The 20,619-nt window shown below is 37.1% G+C and overlaps 5 protein-coding genes across 6 annotated transcripts; 2 read left to right on the top strand and 3 right to left on the bottom strand.

The window, feature by feature from the left end:
• Positions 1-6,080: 6,080 nt before the first annotated feature.
• Positions 6,081-6,286, top strand: LOC108870725. Its single transcript, XM_018656308.2, is given in 2 exon segments — positions 6,081-6,144; positions 6,147-6,286. Coding segments are annotated over 2 exon segments (204 nt in total).
• Positions 6,287-6,326: 40 nt separating this feature from the next.
• On the top strand, positions 6,327-7,500 carry LOC103852195. Its single transcript, XM_009129112.3, has one exon. The coding sequence runs from the start codon at positions 6,388-6,390 to the stop codon at positions 7,228-7,230; it is 843 nt and encodes a 280-aa protein (XP_009127360.1). The 5' UTR covers positions 6,327-6,387; the 3' UTR covers positions 7,231-7,500.
• A 2,443-nt stretch (positions 7,501-9,943) lies between these two features.
• On the bottom strand, positions 9,944-16,272 carry LOC103852194 (L-ascorbate oxidase homolog). 2 transcript variants are annotated; one of them, XM_033284319.1, is made up of 7 exons: positions 15,378-16,272; positions 15,145-15,254; positions 14,566-14,839; positions 14,289-14,394; positions 13,486-14,194; positions 13,316-13,405; positions 9,944-13,092 (listed from the first exon to the last, which is right to left on the bottom strand). In XM_033284319.1, the coding sequence occupies exons 1-7, from the start codon at positions 15,522-15,524 to the stop codon at positions 12,999-13,001; spliced, it is 1,530 nt and encodes a 509-aa protein (XP_033140210.1). In that variant the 5' UTR covers positions 15,525-16,272; the 3' UTR covers positions 9,944-12,998. The 2 variants fall into 2 exon arrangements, with proteins under 2 accessions (XP_033140210.1, XP_009127358.1); XM_009129110.3 differs by having other exon boundaries at positions 13,321-13,405.
• A 282-nt stretch (positions 16,273-16,554) lies between these two features.
• Positions 16,555-18,041, bottom strand: LOC103852193. Its single transcript, XM_009129109.3, has 5 exons — positions 17,677-18,041; positions 17,359-17,598; positions 17,201-17,282; positions 17,024-17,102; positions 16,555-16,925 (listed from the first exon to the last, which is right to left on the bottom strand). The coding sequence occupies exons 1-5, from the start codon at positions 17,965-17,967 to the stop codon at positions 16,862-16,864; spliced, it is 756 nt and encodes a 251-aa protein (XP_009127357.2). The 5' UTR covers positions 17,968-18,041; the 3' UTR covers positions 16,555-16,861.
• A 217-nt stretch (positions 18,042-18,258) lies between these two features.
• Positions 18,259-20,566, bottom strand: LOC103852192 (O-fucosyltransferase 36). Its single transcript, XM_009129108.3, has 3 exons — positions 19,215-20,566; positions 18,893-19,142; positions 18,259-18,678 (listed from the first exon to the last, which is right to left on the bottom strand). The coding sequence occupies exons 1-3, from the start codon at positions 20,375-20,377 to the stop codon at positions 18,502-18,504; spliced, it is 1,590 nt and encodes a 529-aa protein (XP_009127356.2). The 5' UTR covers positions 20,378-20,566; the 3' UTR covers positions 18,259-18,501.
• Positions 20,567-20,619: the final 53 nt, after the last annotated feature.

Below are 20,619 nucleotides of genomic sequence, written 5' to 3'. Positions count from 1 at the left end.
ATAGTGAAGCCAATCAACCAAGATCATTACCTTTCCGTCAGCCACATGTAAGGTAAGAATCTTCTTGTTTTCCTCTGATGCATGGAAGGGTAAGTAGATGCAACCGCCTGTTACAAATACTTATCCTTTCAACTGATGCACGCACAGATAACCAGATGCCACTTCCTATTTCGGATAACATCTTTTGAGATCGGATATATGATAAATTTCTGATTTTCATTTATGCAGCTCTCGATACTTGAAGCCGACCAACAACAGCTTGTTTGAACTTCAATTCAGTTCCTCCTGCGACAATACACGAACGTCACTAACTGAACGCGAGCTACGATGACCTTCTCAGAATAAGAAATCTAAAATCCAACAGAGCTTCAAGGTGCAATTTCCTAAGCTCTGACAAGTCTCAATTCCCTTCAGTTACTTTATCTCCTGCAACTCATAATCTCCCATGTTCCACATAGAATTCCAGATTAATGGGAGAGATAGAGAATACCCACTTTAAAGTGCATCCAAAACCACACAAAAACGAGTTAGTCCGCCTGACTATTCTCTTTTCTTGCATTTCCTGTGTTGATTTTAAATACAGAATGCTCACTTCTGCATTTCCTTTATCCTGCGAGATTCCAAATCAACAAAGAATCCCTACAGGTTTCCACAAGCTTTCATCAGGCGATCACCTTCAGGAATTCAAGCCCCTTCTCGAGCTTGTTTCCAGGTACCGCCTTAGTTAGTAAGTCTGCCGGGTTAGCTGATGTATGAATCTTGTGTAGAGTAACATCCCCAGCCTCAATAACATCTCTGATGAAATACAGCTTAGTGTCAATATGCTTGGTCCTCTCGTGAAATCCACCATTTTTCGCCAAGTGAATAGCACTTTGTGAATCTGAGAAAACCTTAGCTTCATCCTGTAGAAAACCCAATTCACTGACAAATCGCTTTAACCATAAAGCTTCCTTAAAGCCCTCTGTTAGTGCCATATATTCAGATTCTGTAGTCGATAATGCTACAATGTGTTGGAGCCCTGATCTCCAGCTAACTGTATTTCCTCCAACCTGAAATACATACACTGTGACTGATCTTCTGTGATCCAAGTCTTTAGCATAATCAGCATCTGTATAACCCACTACCTTGAACTCAGTGTTCTTTGTGAAGGTTAACCCAAAGTCCAATGTTCCTTTAACATATCTGAATATCCATTTCACAGCTTCCCAATGTTTCCTTCCTGGGTTTCCCATGAACCTGCTGACTACTCCCACCGCATGCGCTAAGTCTGGTCGAGATCCAACCATCGCATACATTAAGCTCCCCACTGCGCTCGCATAAGGAACTTCACTCATCAATTCTGATTCTCCTTTTGATTCTTCTTCTGTGAGAGCCTTGAGTTTGAATTGACAGCCTAGTGGTGTGGTAACAGCTTTTGATTCACTCATGTTGAATGTCCTGAGAACTTGTTCTAGATATCTTCCTTGTGACAGCTTCAAAATTCCTTTATTCCTGTCTCTCACGATATCCATTCCCAGAATTCTATTCGCAGCCCCTAAGTCTTTCATCTCAAACTCAGCAGCTAAACTTTCTTTCAACCTCTGGATTCCAAGCTTGTCTTTTGAAGCAACAAGCATATCGTATACATACAACAACATATATACCATGTCTGATGTACCCTCTCCTTTAATGTAGACACATGGATCACTCAAACTTCTGATGAATTTGTTGTCTTTCATGAAGCTGTTGAACTTCCTGTTCCATTGTCTAGGTACCTGTTTTAGGCCATACAGTGACTTCTTCAGCAAACATACCTTGTCCTCTTTTCCTTTTTCAACAAAGCCCTCAGGTTGTGACATGTAGATCTCTTCATCGAGAGTTCCGTGCAAAAAGATTGTTTTTACGTCCAACTGCTCAAGCTCAAGATCATAGTTTGCAACTAGAGAAAGCATGGTTCTAATTGAAACATGTTTCACCACTGGAGCGAACACTTCTGTGAAGTCTATTCCTTCTACTTGAGAAAACCCCTTGGCTACCAACCTGGCTTTGTATCTGAAATTTCTAGAAATATCCGGTTTTAGTTTGTAAACCCACTTGCAGCCGATAACCTTTTTGTTCGCTGGCTTGTCTACTAATTCCCATGTTCCATTTTGCTGATGAGAACCCATCTCCTCTGTCATTCCTGAGTTCCACTTTTCACAGTCTTTACTTTTGTTTGCTTCAAAATAAGACTTTGGCTCATCCATATCGATTTCTTCTGCACATGTCAATGCATACGCAGCCACATCAAAGTCATCAAATTTGGATGGAGGCTTCGTCTGTCTGCGTCCCCTGTCCCTAGACAAAACATAATCATCCAAGTTTCCAAGATTAGGTTCCTCATTCTGACTAACATCAATATCAGTCTCTTCCTCAGACGTCACGCCTTGATCATCTGAACTTTCTCCTGACTAATCTGTCCCAGATGATGCTCCACCTTGATCTGAAGTCTCACCTACTTCAAAAGTACCTGAAGGTCCTTGAATGAGATTCTCGCTGAAGGTAACTCTTTTTCCTTTACTCTTTTTCTGAGTAGTTTCATCGATTTTTCTCGAGTCACCTTCATCCTTTTGCTTCAAGGTATCTTTGTACAGTTCTTCTTCATGAAAAATGATGTCTCTGCTGATAACACATTTATCCTCTTCTTCAATCCATATCCGGTAACCTTTAGTCCATTGCGGATATCCCAAAAATAATCCTTTGATTGCTCGAGGACTTGTTTTCCCTTGCGAGACATGTACATATGCTGAGCATCCAAACCTTCTTAGATGACTAATCTTTGGTCTTTCTCCAGACCATACTTCTTCTGGCAACTTGAAGTTAATATACGAGTTTGGTGATCTATTAATCAAGTAAACGGCTGTGGAGGCAGCCTCTGCCCAGAACTTCTCTTCTAGCCCACTCTCAGCTAGCATGCATCTCACCTTGTCCATAATGGTCCTGTTCATGCGTTCTGATACTCCATTTTGCTGTGGAGTGTAAGTACACGTCCTGTGCCTTTTAATACCAGAATCCTTGCAGAAATTATCAAACATGTTGTTACAGAACTTGAGTCCGTTATCTGTCCTCAAACAACGTACTTTCTTTCCTGTCTGATTTTCGACCATTGCCTTCCATTCTTTGAACTTAAGAAATGCTTCATCCTTAGTTTTTAGGAAATAGATCCAGACCTTCTTCGAGAAATCGTCAATGAAGGTAATGAAATATTGACAATTCCCCAAGCTCTTCTCAACTGATGGAGAGCCCCACAAGTCAGAGTGAATGTATTCCAAGACTCCTTTTGTAGCGTGCTTCGACCTGGTAAAGCTCAGCTTGTGCGATTTACCCAAAACAGAACTCTCACAAAAACCCAAAGTCTTCACTTCTTTATCTGTCAGATACCCATCTTTGACCAATATATTCATGCATTTTAGACTCATGTGACCGAGCCTAGAGTGCCATATCTTGGTCATGTCAGTTTCTGGCCTTGCTACCATCGACTCTCCTTGCACCACTCTCCCTTGTAGATAGTACAATCCGTCTTGGTATTTTCCAGAAATTACCTTCTGTCCATCTTTGTAGAAAGTGACTACAAAATCCTTTCCCTCGTATTTGCAACCACTCTTTTCCAACTGTCCATAAGAAATTAGATTTCTCCCCATCGTTGGCATATACCGAACCTCTGTCAGAATAACCACAAAATTATCTGGATTTAAGATTTTAATCTTGCCAATCCCCTTCACCTCACTGTGCGTCATATTTCCCATCAAGACTTTTCCTCCATCAAGCTCTTGTAGATCAAACAAAGACTCTTTATCTGGAGTTATATGGAAGCTACAGCCTGAGTCCATGACCCAAGCGCCTTTGGAGTCATGCTTGCTTGCTGTAAGAACAAGCGGCTCTTTCACCTTCTCTGTCACCTTTGTCGCAACGTTTGCAAAGCTGTTTGGCTTCTTTCCATGTTTATCTGGACACTCCCTCTTCCAATGTCCTTCTTTACCACATAAGAAACATCCTGTAGTGTTCTTATTATACTTCGGTCTTGACTTTGATCTACCCCTTGACTTGGACCTCGGTTTGTAGTTTCCTTTTTCAGGTCTTCTTTCAGACCTGCCTCTAGACTCAACGTACAAACCTTCTGAGTTTCCTCTGGTTCTGTTCAGGAGACCTTTCTCCTTTAACACCACTTCTTTGGAATACGCTGAAGTAGTAACATCACTTACTGAAAGTGTGTCTTTACCACTACCATACTTGAGAGTGTGAACCAAGGCTTCATACAGTGGTGGGAGGCTAGTAAGGAGTTGAATAGCCTGATCCTCATCACTTATGTTTATATTCAGACTTGCAAGATCATCCACAAGCTTTTGAAAACTGTCTAAGTTTTCTTCAATACTTTTGTTCTCCTCCATCTTGAAACTAGCAAACCTCTGCTTCAGATAGATCCTATTGGGTAAAGTTTTGGTCTAGTAGTCAGTCTCAAGAGCCTTCCAAATCCCAGCAGCAGTAGGCTCTTTCATGACCTTCCTTAAGATCTGATCGCTTAGACACATCTTAATAAGATTCTTCACCCGTTTATCCTTCTCAGCAAACTTTGGATCTTTTCCTGGTTACTGGCCTTCATCTTGCTTGTCTGGTTCTGACTCAGAGGTCTCACCTTCTTCCAACACAGACTCTAAGCCCATGAGCTCCAGCTGACATAACACCTTATGTTTCCATAATCCAAAATCACCTTTACCATCAAATTTCTCTACATCCAGTCTGCTTTGAGGATGTTCCATGCTGATGTATTTGACCCTTTGATTTCAGGAACCAGATTCAAATACAAGAACAACCTTAACTCGCCTGAGTTTGGGGTTGTGTAACGCCCTCCTCAACACAACAGAAAACTAGCTCAAGAGATATGATGAACCAAATCCGGATAACAATTTCTACTCCCGGTTACAGCAACTATCTTCAGAAAACTTACTCCACCTCAAACCAAGAAATCTCAAATGAAGAAACAACCAGTGAGAGTTTCTTCTAACCTGTAGATCTTCTTCTTCTGGTCGACGATCGGTTTAGCTTTAACCAAATGTGTTCTGATACCACTTGTGAGGGTTTGATCGTTTGCTAAAACCAATTTAGAGTAAGCATAAACTGTAAAAGACACAAACACTTTTGACCCAGTTCACGGCCTCTAACTGTTACCTCTGGGGAGGGCAGGGAACTCTTGTCCCTCAAGCTTCACTATAATCTGAGAAAAGTACAAGCTTTTAGTGTTTCTTCTTTACACTTTTTGATACAGGAGATTACTGCTAGGGTTGTTAATGCTTAGGATAAGGTTCTATTTATACTAAGCATCTCTATCACAACCCTTGTGTGCTTCACGTTTACTGTTAAAACGTGATGGGTTTCATATGTGAATAAACCCAGTCTCCATTTTTCTTGCAGTCCCATTGATTAAGGCCCATCTTGCTTGTACGTGATTAGAGTCAACATTCACAAATAAAATAAAATTTATTTTTGCAAATAACCGTAGTTTTTAATTCACTTTAAGAGCTCTTTAGCTCCAAGCGGTACACATGGACCAAAGGAGTTTAGAACAAAAAATTTTTGTTTTTTTTTTTTGATAAACATGTTAAAATTTTAGAACAAAATTTATGGGGTCGTTTCTGTAGCACTGCCATATCTTGTTCATCTAATCAAAAGTCTTTAAGAAGAACTTGGAAAAACACTATCCCATTGTCGATGGAGAATCAGAATCTTCTCCTGGATTGTCGCTCTGCTCAGTTTAGCGCGTGGCAACAGTGAATGCCTTCTAATTTATTTCAAAATTTTAATTATGTACTTGTTTCACCAACTATATGCATGCTAAAAGAATCCTTAATTTTGGAAATAAATATCCACATCCCAACTAGATTCGTGTCATAAGCTCCCTCTTCACGTGTCAAAATCTCTCACCATCCTACATCCTAATAATAGAAACCAAACTTAAAATAAAATAAAAAATTCAAACTCTATGACCAAATGAGTAAACAAGATTGGGCCATGTGTCCTGCGTCTCGTAGCCTTAGGTTACACGTATACTGGCAAGTTACAGACATATGTGTCCGTTACCTTTAATCGCACCGCAACTAATAGCCACTCCTCGCTCTGCGATTGGCCGTCACGCCCTCGTACCGAGTCCTTTGTGTGACCCCAAAGTTTCAACCGCAAGACGCCACGTCTCTCCCCTATCGTCCAATCACAGGGTTGCGCTGTTCAGCCTGTGGTCTCGCACGTGGCTGTTTCTCCAAACGTGTCGACGTAACAGTTTTCTCTTTATAAACGTACCGGCAAGCTTCACGTTAATTCAGCATCTTCATTTCATTTGCTTTAAAAGTAAAATTTCGCAGAAAAAATCAATTAAAAATGAATTTTCGGGGAGGCTGTTGTATAGCGAGATACGGAGGCAGTGGTGGTGGTGGTGATATGTCAAAGGTGGATAGGATTATGCTCCGGTACCGTCCGATTGCTCCGAGACCAGATTCCGGCGGATCCTCTTCGCTGCCGTTGGATTCCGTATCGCCCAAGTCGCGGAGAGGAAAGAGAAAATATTCGAAAGAGAACAGTAGCAGCAGCGGGGGATCTGTTAACAGTAACGGCAACAGTAAACGGAGGAGAAACGAAGAGGCTAAGAACGGATCTGAGACTGTGACGTTGCCTCTTCTTCCCGAGACTCCTGAGAGGAGGAAGGAACCGCCTAGGGTTTTGGTGCCTGCGGCGGCGTCTTCGTGGTTGAGTTTCGGAGATGACGGACGTTATCAAGCGGCGAAGAAGAGTTTAGATCTGACGGAGGGATTACTAACGGCGAGAACGGAAACGGTTGTGTCGTCGTTGTTAACGGTAGAGTGCGTAACGGAGGGGGAGTACGAGTTAGGGTGTACGGACGAGGAAAAGAAGATGAATCTGGAGAGGGACACGTGTCCTGGTTTTATATCGGACGGTTTAGGGAGAGTCGTTTGGACGAATGGTTCGTACAGAGATTTGGTGATTGGGAAGGACAAGTGTTGTAGTAAGATGAGTGTGTGGCTGGTGATGAAGGAGAAGCCTTTGCTAACGAAACGGACGTTCACATGTAGAATGAGACTGCAGTACACGTGTCGCGATAGTTTAGTGAGTTCGATTACTTCGCCTTGTGATGGTTGGAAGATGAATGACGGTGGCTTCGCGTGGCGGCTTGACGTTAACGCTGCACTTTTTCTTGGACGGTGAGTTTTGGCCGTTTGATCTGCAGGATCGAATATCTACCGTTAGATTGACATGATGAGGAGAGAAGGCTTAGTTAACTAGAGGCTAGAGCCATGCAGTTCGAGATCTTTGATATTTTCACTTAGAACTTAGGAGGAATGTACATATTTTGCAGTTTTATTTTCTGTTTTGGAGCTTTTGTGTTTCTTATTTTTTTTTTTTTGGTCGAAGTTTGTTTGGTAATCGATATAGTTTCTTTTAGTACTTCGATGAATGGCAGGTAGCTTATGTTAATAATAATAATGCATGAAGCTCAAGCAGTTATAAATTCTCGACTATCAATGGGCGATAACAGTTGTCTTCCATGGATATAATCCGGCCACGTGACATAATAAGCGAAAGGGATTTTTCGCCGTTGCCGGAGATTCGCAGTTTCATCATTTCTTCAATGTTTCTCTTTAGCACTACCTGAAGACTTCAAATCATACTTCTGTCACATCTAGTCTATCACAAATCGCTTTAGCTTGTACCGATGATCTTCAATCAACATCTTCTTTTCTTTTTTGCGCTATAGAGAGCTTGAAAGATCAAAAGGTGGATCATATGTGAGACGTCTATCATAGTAGACCTTAACTTTGCTTAATCTAAATCTGATTCTACCAAAAATCTTCCATCTGTTCAATACACAACTAAAAGAACATGAAACCCACTTTATTGGTCATAAAGTATGGAGATTTATAATCAAAAATGGAAGGATCAAGCAAGAAAAAGAAATAATACGACGCATAACCGTTAGGGATTATAATTAAAGCAAATGAAGAGTCCGGTCAAAGTTGGAAGAGAAGCAGTCTCTTTGATTTCACCTTTATCTGTTTAAACTAAAATTCATTAGCTGGAGAGAGCAGCCATGAACTCCAATCGAGAGATGGTGGGAGAGCTTTATTAAAAACAATAATTAAACTGCTGGACATGAATTTTGATGATGATGAAGTTCTGAGTCTGGTGGAGAAATATGGTATCGAAGAGACAGAAGATGCTATAAAGAAGATTCCTCGCTCCAAATTTATGAATATATTTTCACCAATGCAGAACGAAAATTTTCTCAAAGATATTTTCAATTTGAATAAAGACACCCAAGAATACCTTGACTCTCGTGGATTAAGCATAGCTTTGAGGAGCCTCGGATTCGTTTTCTCGGAAGTGAATGCGCAGAACCTCGCACACCGCCTCACTGGGTCTGGAAGTGCTTTTGGTTTTAACTACCGTGTCCGGCTGTCTTTAAGATCTTTCTGCGAAATAGCATGTCTTGCTTGCATCCACATGAATGTGGTTAGGGAAGTTCCCGTTGGTACCGTACGTGTTGGATCATGGGATGACATTGTTTTGTGCCTCCACACTGTCATAGGCGCAATGATAGTGGCTATGGTAGGATTCTTACCCAAGCCAAGTCCAAGCCCAACGGTGAGCGCAAGCAGCAACAACACTGCTTCTCCTATTCCGCCCCTTCTTCCATTCATATACAACAAGAACAAGAATCTGGGAAGCATTGTTTTGATGTCTTACTATGTCTTTACCCTTTTTATGGGCAGGTAAATATTTATTATCTCTCTGTCATACTACTGTCCAAACAAAACTTTGATGTCCTTATAATATATACTTTTGCATTGTATGTGCACGGTACCTTCATCAACAATCGACAGCTCCGGTCAACAATGCAAAAGTATATATTATTGTTTTTGGATCGGTTTAATTAGATTCTTCTTAGTTTAATTATTCTAAAAAAAATCTATATTATTAAAGTTGAAGTACACATTGAGATTGTTTGGCAATATGGATAATAGTTACAAAAATAGTATTGTTTGGAAACATGGATAATAGTAAATTAAAAAAAAAAAATGGGCTTATGCTACTAAAAATTGGAAGTCCATTACATTATATTAAAAAAATAATGGGTCTATGTTATTTGATATATAATATATTCAAATCAAAATAATAAATTAAAATTGATTTATATCAAAAATTCATTCATATATATATATATATATATTCAAAATTTGATTTTTACTAACATATTTTCTAATAACTATTATAAAAATATTTTCAATATATATAAGAAAAATACAATACAAAGCTCAATTTCAAACACCAACTTAAATTATGGTTTTTCTATTTCACATTAAATTTTAAAATATAATATATGTGATTATTTATATGATTGTACGTATAAAATATTATTAATTCTAAGAAAAACTTATTTGATGGTACATATAAAATACGATTAATTATATGATAACACATATTTTGTAACATATGATGACACATATATGATATATATATATATATATATATATATATATATATATATATATATATATATATATATATAATAGTGATTAGGGGTGGGCGTTCGGGTTCGTTTTCGGGTCTTTTTGGAATTTCGTGTTTAGTTCAGATCTTTGAAGATTTGGTTCGGATTTGGATAACCAATTTAAATAGGTTTGGTTTAAATATTTGGATAGAGAATTAATAATTATTTTAGTATTTTTGGAGTTTTGAGTATATTTTAACTATTTAAGATATTTACGTTTGATTATTTGTATATATTTTCAAGCATTTAAGCGAACTTAAAAGTTTACATCATATATATAAGTATTTAAGCGTAGAAGTTTACATCATATTTTCAAGCATTTAAGCGAACTTAAAAGTTTACATCATATATTTAAGTATTTACGTTCGATTATTTGTATTCATTTACATCATATATATTCTGGATATTTTTATATATATTAAATCTAAAAATAATTTATATATATAAGTATATAAATCTATTTTGGATACCCAAAATACTTCGGCTCGGTTCGGATTAGATTTCAGTTTTTCAAATACCAAAATTTTGAATAATTCAGATATTTAATCAATTCCGCTTCAGATTTAGTACTACTTATTCGGATTGGAATCAGTTCAATTCTTCGAATTCGAGTTTTTTGACCAACCCTAAATAGTGACATAAAAATCAAATAGCATCATATTTTTTAAAAAAATACATCCGCACGGGCGTGCGGGTCAAAATCTAGTTATGTTTTAAAACATAAACTAGATCTTGACCCGCACAACCGTGCGGGTATTTGTTTTCATTCATATTTACATAGATATTTTGTTTTTACTTTAAAATAATATATATTATAATAATCACATATTTTGAAATGTGTAAATAACTTTTTCAAACTCAAAATTGTTATAGTTTATGTGTTCTTAATCAAATTAATTGTTTCAAACTATCACATTAGTTTTTTTTTATTTTCTTTACAATATATTGTTTGTTGGATTTTTGTTTAATTATTAAACTCGGTAATCTCTTCTAATTTTCGTAAAATAGAAAATTATTGTAATGTCTAAAAATATATTACATATGAAGGTTTATTATTAAAATACAAATTTATATGTGACTTTACATAATAAGATGACTTTACATAAATAGAAAAATCCTATCTAGTAAAAAAATATATTTCGTTTAAAAAAAATAGTTTAAACATTTAAAAATTAGGACAATGTACGAAAATATACTATCTATCTATAAATCCAATGGGCGTTAACATTTTAAATTCAATTATTCAAGAAATATGTGATCTATTACTAATAGCTTTTATATATACACTTGGAATATATGATTAGTAAACCCACACACAATATTAAATGATTTATGAATTTACCTTTTCAAAATGGATCTTGTGTATATTAGCTAAGGTCGATGAGCTTTTTATGGAGATCAATAATAAATTATGTCAATATTATGGAATATAGAAAATATTTTTGAGAATCGTATATTGCAATCAAAAGGTTTAAAAAGCCTTTTAAAATAAACATTCGTCTTAACTAATAAATCCATAAATCCATAGAATCTTTTTATATAGGTATAATATGTACTTGGTTCTCAACAATAATTTATGAATTATGAAAGTACCCAAAAATATGAATAGTATTTCATTCCAAGTACCGTTCAAATCTTATTTTGTTAGTTTTATTTACTGTATATAACGAACCGGCTGAATACTCAAGGTAATAATGTATTATAAATGATGATCACTTGATGTCCGGTTAAGTCCAATGTGTGATGTGGTTTATTTAGTGTTTAAATCGAATAGGTTGAATAGTCAAACTAATCATATATTATAAATGATGGTTAGAACCGGTTTAATCAAATGCTTTCCTTGTTTATTAAGTGTATAAAGCGAGCCGGTTCAAGAGTGAATCTTATTAAGCATAAGTTAGGTTCGATATATACATGTCGTGTATGTGATTTATAAATGATGCCAAAATATATTTGTTCAACCGTACCAATTTTATAGGCGTAAGTAATTACCGCCGAGTAAGTCAGAAAATATTAATTAGAAATAAATGAAACATAACTTTCTAGTGAGGGTCCATTTTTTGAAAAAATCACACATGAATCAAAGTTGTGACTTCTGTTTTAATATATAAGATTATGTAAACATAAACGATGTGAACTAAATTCTATATAAAACTAAAACAAAAACTTTTAAGAAGTCACAAAAAGTATATAAAAATTAAAACAAATGAAATTTAACTAAAGTAAAAAAACAACAACATCATTAGTAATGTCTCTTATATCATATCATCAAAAAGACTGCAACAAATCAATAACTAGTATATATATATGTTATACACAAATACAAGTATTTATTTATATCTTTGCCACTCTAAACACATGATTCCATTATCATAGACCTAGTATATTCTTTTCACTAACTAGAATTGCAAACAGGATATTTCAAACTAGAATTATTAGGTTAGAAGAATATATGTTAATGAATGAAAAATGAAAAATATGGGGTTTACTATTAGAATTTTAGTATATTTGTATTACTAATATTTTTAATTTAAATAATTACAAAAACACATCAGTTTATCGGTTCGGTTTGGTTTAAAACCGAACTGAACTAAACCATTTGGATTGGGAAAATCTTCAATCGAATAGTTTGAAATAGACTTTGGTTCGATTTGAATCGGTTTCATTTCGATTGGTTTGGTTTAACTTGATTCGGTTCGGTTTTTTTTGTCCACCCCTACGTGTTATAATACGGTTAGCATTTTACATATATTTGACATTTCAAAAAAAAAAAAATTTTATTTATAAATTTTAAATTGAAATCTAAATTTCTCCTGAAACTTCTTCTAGTTAGTAGCGATGAATTAGAATGAGAGAATCTAGGTGTAATAATAATTATTTTCTATTAAAATTTAAATAACTGAATTAGAATAAAAATTTACACATGGCATATGTCTGAATTCTGCCAAAAACTTAGTTCACTGAAAAAAAACTAATATAAATTTTATACGCACATTTTAAATATGAATCATATATACAAAACATAAAACAGATAAACTATTTATAAAATTAATTTTTTATTTGATAAAATCTGATCAACTAAACAAATACTCTTAATAAAAGCACGGATCAAAATATATTATACATAAAGAAGGATTACAAACATTACGTGAATTGTTTTTGAAGTGTATAGTCAGGAGCTACTTTGAAGCTTATAGGAGTAACCTTTTATCTTTTGGTGTGGATATATTATATTACTCATTAAAATATATTGGTTAATTCATTCAAGATTGATATGAAGGGCATCATGTCAATAGGAGCTAGGGTATGAAGTCGCGCCTGTGTCTGTTTGAGGCTCGACCACACAACAAAGCATTTTTAGGCAAAGGATATTCATCTCTGGTAGAGTTAGCCGGAGAGTGAACTCGGAAGTAGAATTGTTGACCTAAGTATTGTCTTGCCCAAAACTCACTTCTGAAATTCCACATCCCCACATTATCGAAAGCCACATATATAGCTGTCCAAGATTTTGGATAGACCTATAATAATATACACATTTCCAACATTAATTAAGAACCAAGTGAATAATTCCAGTCTTGTGGTACTATTTAGGAATACCAAAAGGGACTGTTGCTTAGATCCCCTAATGTGAATTTCAGCTGGGAGGGGACGTGCCCCACGGGGAATTGTATGAGCTTTGCATAAAATCTATTGACAACAAATTCCAAAACTGTATAGATATATGGAGAGAGTTCACGTCACCTGACCTGAGTAGTGGAGCGAGAAATAGCATCCCTGAGGTTATAGTCTCGTCTGCTCGCATGTGACCATGTAGACCATCGATTACCAATCCTGTTGAGAAGTCACATACGTCAATGACCTTCAATGGTTAATATCATTACCATAGTATATGATTAAGTTATTGTTCTCACCCGACAACCCAGAAGTTGTATCCATCGAGATGGTAAGTCTGGACGTACTTCTCGCGGTTTTGAAAGACGATCTCAAGAAAATCCTTGTGGTGTACTCCCATCACTGCTGTTTCTAGTCTGATCCCTGCTCTTCCAGGCTTATCTGGGATGCTTCCTACTTTGAAAACACCTTTGATCTTAAAGTAATCTGCTAGCTTCAGTGGAGTATCAGCAGGAACGAATGATACGCCATTTATGGCATATCGTTGCTTCCTGTTCACAACGCCTGCTGAGCTTTCAAGTATTAATGTCCTAGAAATCTTGATTCGACCATAATGGTATGAGCCCTGAGCATCTTGCCTTTGCCTGGACGCAGTCAGGTTAGTCTTAATGGACCGAGCCTGTTTAATCGAAAAGTCTATGTCATTGTCAGGTTGTCTATTAGGGACAAATTTAGAGCTTTTGGAGTTGGAGTAGTGAAGAATAATTCTATTCGTAGATCGTGAGTCAGTGAATCTCGTCCCCACGACAATCGAATAGTTTTGGGGAGGCTGGTCCATGGTGACCAGGACAGAGTAAGATTGACCAACGTGAATGTCGAGTGAAGTGAACTTGGTTTGGATTGTGTAGGTTCCCTCGACCTCAACGAGCTTCAACATATGACCTAATATTTCGAAGTTTAGGGACAGTTGAAGCCCCACATTTGATATTCTGAATCTGTACGTTTTACCTGTTAATTATTAACCCATGAAAGTGATGATGAGATCGCGAAAATGCTCTTCTTTGTAACTAACATATTAGAGTTTGGAGTTTTAAACATTAACCTTTGTCGACAGTTAGAGAAGTAGAGGCGGTGTCTTCATTGCCATTGATCAAAACACTATAAGGCCTAGGTATCATGCGTCCTCCATCCAAACGTGCCTTTAAATCCTACGTGTGGATTAGTAACACTTTTTAAAAACAAACATTATTTAATAAAAAGGTCTAGAAATCCAATGTGAATCCAAAAATAAAATTAAAAATCGCCATGTAAACCCACAATAATCTTGAGCCAGCCGTTGTGCTAAGCAAACATGATAAGTTAATAATTAAGATATAAACCTTGTGGTCTTCCCCAGTATACCAATCCCCGATGAGGATGGTGAAGTCTCCGGCTGGTTGCGGGAAAGGGACGGGCGTGCCAGGGCGACTGAGGATACGGATGGCACCAAAACCACCGGCGGCTTTTTGAACGGCCAGCGAAGGGAAGTAGAAGAAACTTCCGATCTGGTCTTCGAGATGGAAGGCATAAGTGTAATTCTTTCCAGGTGGGATTGGACAAGTCGTCCCATACACTCCATCTTGGTAAGAGTTTCTCTTTAGATGCAAGCCGTTCCTCCATTTATGAAAACATGTTTTGTGTTTATGATATTTATATGATTTTTTTTTATGATACTGTAATTAGGATGAAACATTGACGTGTAATATTACCCAACAAAATAGAAAGAATGGGAAGAAACGGCACATGTGCATGCAAATGGCCTTCTTCTAATATAACTTATAATTTCCATATATGCATATATATATATATATATATTAAAATTGCATTGCTTTTTAAATGGATGTAGAAATATTTCATGTGAATCGGGTTCAAATTATGTTTACCGAAAGGTGAAACGAAAGAGGTAAATAAATAGATACCAAGACAAGAGAAAAGGCTCGTCCAGATCATTGTGAACATTGATGATCAAATTATCATTGGTGACTAAGTAAAGCTCCGGTCCGGGAAATTTTCCGTTTATTAGAATTACCTGCATGTCGATATGCATGTGTATTTTAAATAAATAAATTTTACATTCATTCAAAAATAAATAAATACATACACACATATATATACTACGAAAACAGAAGTAGCCATATTGTTGAAAATGTACCCTTGTTGGAGGAACGTACTTAGTCACAGAGACATTGCCGTAAGTGACCCTCAAGTCGAAGAAGCGGTTGGAATCTTCGGCTTGAACGAAAGAAATGATGGTCATCATCATCATCATCAAAAAACCGCCGTCAGGCCACCACGCCATAGTCGATCTCGTAGCTGCCTTAGATCCTGATGAAATTTTGGTAGCGAGAAAGGACAAGAAGCAAACGTTGGAAGAAATAGCTTGAAGTTTGTAACAACCCAACTAAAGGACTCGGTGACGTATTGAAAGTCTGAAATCTTTCCAATAAGCTAATTCCGTAATTCATTCAACTAGCTTATTCTCATGCTTTTTTTTTATCATCTAGAAATTTCATCAAACCTTATTCTCATGCTATGAATAGTTTTTTTTTTGTTGTTGTAAACTAAAGACAAAGAAACTGAAGAAGGTATACAAATAAGATTTAATCAAAAGCCATTTAAACTATCCATGTCAGATTAAGTATCAAAGTTAACGAGAAGAGCCAGCTCAGCTTAGTTGCCATGTAATCTTATTCTTTTTGTTTTGGAACACGACTCACTTTCATTACTCATCAACTTGTTTGATGAATACAATAGGTAGAGGGAATTATCTATGCTCTTTGATAAAAACCATAAACTACAACAACATAAGATACCAATTAGGATAGTTCTTCGAAAGAAGTTGACAACAATTCGAAAAGGAACTTGAATGCGTCAACATAAGATACCAATCGATTAAGGTTCCTTAAAATTTACGAATATTTTGGTCTTACTGCACTACAATACAGGCTGCTACAATATATAATATATAGTAACACTTTATTTTTTATTTGTATATGGTTTATATATATATTTTGTATTACAGAATGTAATTCCTCAAATAACATTCAATTTAAAAAAATACTTTAATCAACGTCAAAATACTAAATCCTATTAATCTAATTATAATATATATTTTGTATAATTGACTATTTACATTCTTTAAAATAATACTTTAAAAAGTTATGGACTTTGTTTTTAACATAATTTAATTAATATATATTTAAAAATATAAGTATATATGTTTTAATTCTTCTTAAGAATGTTTCTCATATTTTATTCTATTTTTCGTAGAAAATAACTAAACAAGTAGCAACAATCATATACTTCCTCTTTCCTTCAAACACAGTATGTTTAGGCTGTGAGCAACATTTAATAAAAATTAAAGAGGCAAACATCGTTTTACAGCTCATGGTGAGCATCTCTCTCTCCCTCTCTCTCTTCGTTGGGCCTACATATAGTCTAGAAAAGGTTACAAGTTACGGTTTGCTGCACTGCACCAACATACATTCAAACAAAACTCCATACAGCTACATGACCTTAACATTTCACAAACAGTTCTACAACACCAAAAGCAGATAACAGACGTACAAAGTCAACCAAAAGGAAGTGTTCGAAACCAGCTTCTGATTGACTCTACAAAGAAGTAGGTAGATAAGTTCATGTGTTGGTTATTCGAGGCCTTGAAAAATGCGGAGCTAGTTTCTTCTCGAGCTCAACCAAGCTGGATGATGCGTAAAACAAACATTAGTATAACCTTTAAATGAATAGTTAAATAAGTTTATGTTTATTACACAGAAAGTGTTGAGAAATCCCACTCACATCTCGAATCTGCGTTTAGCTTCTTTAAGTTTAGTACGGTAGAGGTCACTGTCTTTTGGTATATTGCTCATGGGATCAGCTAAAACATTAAGAATGACACTACATCACTAACAAAGAGCCCTTTGAATCTAAAACAATCATAAATAAAACAAACAATTACAGAAAGCGTTTCTATACCAGAAAGGGTGGCATTATGGTGTTTCTCCCCAAATTCTTTGTGAACCTCCATTGCAGTTTCTCTACTAAGGCGGATCAACCCCTGATTCAAATTGCAAGCAAGTCGAAAACAGATGAAAAACAAATGAAGAAAATTGCAAAGAGAGTTTTGCTTTTACCTTCTTCTCCTTTCTTTTAAGTATCTTGAGATGACATTTTTTGACATAATGAGTCAAATGATAACGAGAATGCCTTGACGAGAGCTCTTCCTTAACCTCTGGATTCGCGTCGAGCCACTCAGAGATATCCTTCGATTTCACCAGCTCTCCACTATCCAGAGATTCTAACCACGAGTACACTGGTAACCACTGGTCAGTCCTCTGAAACCGAGCTGGATGCTGATCAGCTTGGCTCTCTTGCTGTTTCGTTAAGACAAACAAACATCAGATAAGAGAAATCATAAACACAAATCCAATTCATCAAGAAGAGACACGTACCTCGTTCTGTTCAGATGCTGTCTGTCTCATGTACTGTTGCATGGAGAGGAAACGGTCGACGAGGTCGGAGAGGGGCCTCTGACGGAGATCCGCCGGCAGGGAGTCGAAGTTGGAGCCGATCCAAGTCTCGACTTCAGTGGCGCTTACGACGGAGTTGGCGTCGGGGAAGGCGGCGACCCAGGCTTGAGCCATGGTCTCCCATTCCTGAGACGGCTCTGTTCGTTGATTATTAGAGATTTTGCCATCGGATTGTCCCTTTTCAGACAGGGTTTCGTTTGTTGAGTTTGACATCTTTTATTTTTTCTTGGTCAGGAGTTCTATCAGATTTTGTTTTCTTTTCTTCTAGTAAATACCACTTCCTTGAAACATTTAACAAAAAAAATTAAACAAATTAGAAGAAATCCAACTTTATTATGAAGCCCATGATTGGCCCAGCGACATTTAGGATTAATTAGTTTTTACAGTATACAGACACTTAATAACATCTAGAAAGTGCTCTTGCATATTACAAAAACAAAAGTTTCTTTTTTATCACAACATTACAAAAAAATAAAAATAAACTTCAAACTTTTATCGCTTGAAGAGAGACAAAAACAATACATTTGGATTGAGACAACTTTGTATAATATGTATTACTTGTTGAGAACCCGAGGCTCTTTCTTCTATCGATTCACACTGTTATCTCCACACCATCATGGAAAAAATAAAAATGGAAAAAAGTATCCAAAATCGGGTTTCTATAACTAACTACGACTCAACTAGAATAAGAGAACAATGGAATGTGGGAATAAAACAAGTTCGTAAGAAAAAAAATGTATGCTTTACTTATTCATCTTCTGCTATGAAGTTTGGTTCTTCCCCTCGACATAGGTACTCATCGCACATAGAAGACGTCCCCCAATCTTTCCTTAGCCTCAAAATATCCTCCGTGAACGTCGATCCAGAGGCTCCAATGAAGACGCTGGACATGGCACATATCGTTTTATCCAGCATTGCATCCACCTACACATTTGCCAAAAAACAATTTACTGGTCTATGACTCATGAAGATGGTAACATGCAAAGTTTGATACATCACGCCATGATATATCATTAGGCATTGTCTAGTCGTCTATAATAAGCATTTTAGTTCACTTACCAAATTCAGACCGCGCAGCATTTCAAGAGATATGGTTTTTTTAACCGTAGACAAATTGCAGAAACACTGAGATTCATACCTGAGAGTCATCCTCTATACCATGTCGATATAACAGTGCGTCCCATTTCTCAGCTGAATTACGCGGTGGACGTTTGACAAGTGGCACAATTTTTCCATCGACCACAACAAGTGACTGAAGCAGACTTGTTTCACTTTCTGCAGCATCTGTCGAAAGATAGATTACTGCACCGTTGGATCTTTCGACCATCCTAGCAATACACTCCGCAGCTTGTGGAATCGGATAGAAGCAACTCGGCGCTTTTGCATTGCTGCGAATGAAATATATTCAATTTTAAATATGACTACAATGCCGCTTATAAGCAAAGATGAAAAAGCTATACCAGAATTTAAGGAACCCATGTCGACGGAAATGAAGCGCGATGAAATTGTTTCCCAAGAAGGTCTGTATGAACCGTTGCGCGGTCAGCAAAATAAGCTTATTGGGTTCAATCAACGTCTTGCACTTGTGGTTAATAGGTCCACCAGGCTGCATCACCCAATCCTGCTCCATATCAGCATAGAAAACATCCCCAATTGCGATCACATCATCATCAGACTTGAAACTTCTCCGCACCTCATCCACATTTCTCTTGCTAGGTTTCTTTATATCTTCGCTCCAAGGAGACTCGAGCTTCCGCTCGATTGAAACCCCCAAACCTTTAAGCTTCTTGATATGCTCATCATCTACATAGCAAAGCTGCGGCGATGAGAAGTAACAAATGAAACGGTCGATACGAGGAGGACGACTCTTTTTAAACTGATCGAAAGAAACGACAACGTTTCTTCCCAAGCAAGTATTAATCCGCTCAACTTCTATCACTCTGTCGTACTGGTAATCAAACTTGGAGCTCGGGATCACAAGAACCCGATCCAGCAATGCGGCAAAGAACATGTGCTTCTCTAGGCAAATCAAGTGGTTGCTCATTTGTCCCGAGAGGCATATAGCGAACAGAAACTTGTCCGATCTCGGCTTCCACTCTACCGTTCTCCGATCTGACAATTTCTGATCCACTTTCACGCATCTCTCATACAAGTTAGCCACCACCGAGCCGGAGTAGTTCCCGGTTTTGTGTGGCGACAGAAGCTCCTCTTGGATCTCATTATTCAGTGAGATCTGCTTCGCGACGGCGACTCTCACAGAAGAGTTAGCACTCGTCGTACCGTTCCAGATAGAGAGAAGCTCGAGCTGTTGCTGTCTGAGGAGATAGAGCGCCCGGAGCTCTGATTCTTTGACGCGGCTCGAGAGCGGATCTACCTTGAAACTGGAGAATTGCTGACGGAGATCAGTGAATAAGAAGATGAGACCGATCAAGATAGTTAGCGAGACGGCGGCGAGGAGGTAACGCTTGTTGAGCGAGATCTTCCTCCGCGACAGAATAATGTCTTCGATCTGGAAAGATGATCCGCCGTTTGTGGGATCTTCTCGGTGGCGGCTGCGAGTGTCGTTTTGAGGGATCAAATGCTGGTGGTCTTCTTCGTCGTCGTCTGAGGAGTTACGCTCCATTAGATAGAATGAGGTCGTGAGATTCTTCTGCTCCTTGCTTTCAGGGGAAATCAACTACATTGAGTAATGAAGTAGTGAGGATTGGAGCGTGAAGGAGAAGAAATAATAATTTCGTCGGTTGATGAGACTGGTGTGGACAGTGGGTGGGTGGAGGAGAACGACTCAGTACGAGTCATACCGGGTTTTATTCTGTATTAATGTATGTTTGATTAGACATGTTTTGACTTGTACTGCTCATTGTA

This window comes from Brassica rapa, chromosome A02 (genome assembly GCF_000309985.2).
Source record: "Brassica rapa cultivar Chiifu-401-42 chromosome A02, CAAS_Brap_v3.01, whole genome shotgun sequence".
In the NCBI taxonomy this organism is placed as follows: domain Eukaryota; kingdom Viridiplantae; phylum Streptophyta; class Magnoliopsida; order Brassicales; family Brassicaceae; genus Brassica; species Brassica rapa.
This window is presented reverse-complemented; position numbering and strand designations above follow the sequence as displayed.

What these genes read in the sequence shown, in the direction of transcription:
- LOC103852195 (XM_009129112.3), top strand. Translation starts at nt 6,388, where the DNA reads ATGAATTTTCGGGGAGGCTGTTGTATAGCGAGATACGGAGGCAGTGGT.
- LOC103852194 (XM_009129110.3), bottom strand. Translation starts at nt 15,524, where the DNA reads ATGGCGTGGTGGCCTGACGGCGGTTTTTTGATGATGATGATGATGACC. An exon ending in GAGCCTTTTCTCTTGTCTTG is followed by an intron (nt 14,840 to 15,144) that starts GTATCTATTTAT and finishes TCATAAATGGAG; the next exon opens with GAACGGCTTGCATCTAAAGA. An exon ending in TACAACTTCTGGGTTGTCGG is followed by an intron (nt 13,406 to 13,485) that starts GTGAGAACAATA and finishes ACTTCTCAACAG; the next exon opens with GATTGGTAATCGATGGTCTA.
- LOC103852193 (XM_009129109.3), bottom strand. Translation starts at nt 17,967, where the DNA reads ATGTCAAACTCAACAAACGAAACCCTGTCTGAAAAGGGACAATCCGAT. An exon ending in TTAAAAGAAAGGAGAAGAAG is followed by an intron (nt 17,283 to 17,358) that starts GTAAAAGCAAAA and finishes AATTTGAATCAG; the next exon opens with GGGTTGATCCGCCTTAGTAG. An exon ending in GCTAAACGCAGATTCGAGAT is followed by an intron (nt 16,926 to 17,023) that starts GTGAGTGGGATT and finishes CGCATCATCCAG; the next exon opens with CTTGGTTGAGCTCGAGAAGA.
- LOC103852192 (XM_009129108.3), bottom strand. Translation starts at nt 20,377, where the DNA reads ATGGAGCGTAACTCCTCAGACGACGACGAAGAAGACCACCAGCATTTG. An exon ending in CATGGGTTCCTTAAATTCTG is followed by an intron (nt 19,143 to 19,214) that starts GTATAGCTTTTT and finishes TTTCATTCGCAG; the next exon opens with CAATGCAAAAGCGCCGAGTT. An exon ending in GTATAGAGGATGACTCTCAG is followed by an intron (nt 18,679 to 18,892) that starts GTATGAATCTCA and finishes GCAAATGTGTAG; the next exon opens with GTGGATGCAATGCTGGATAA.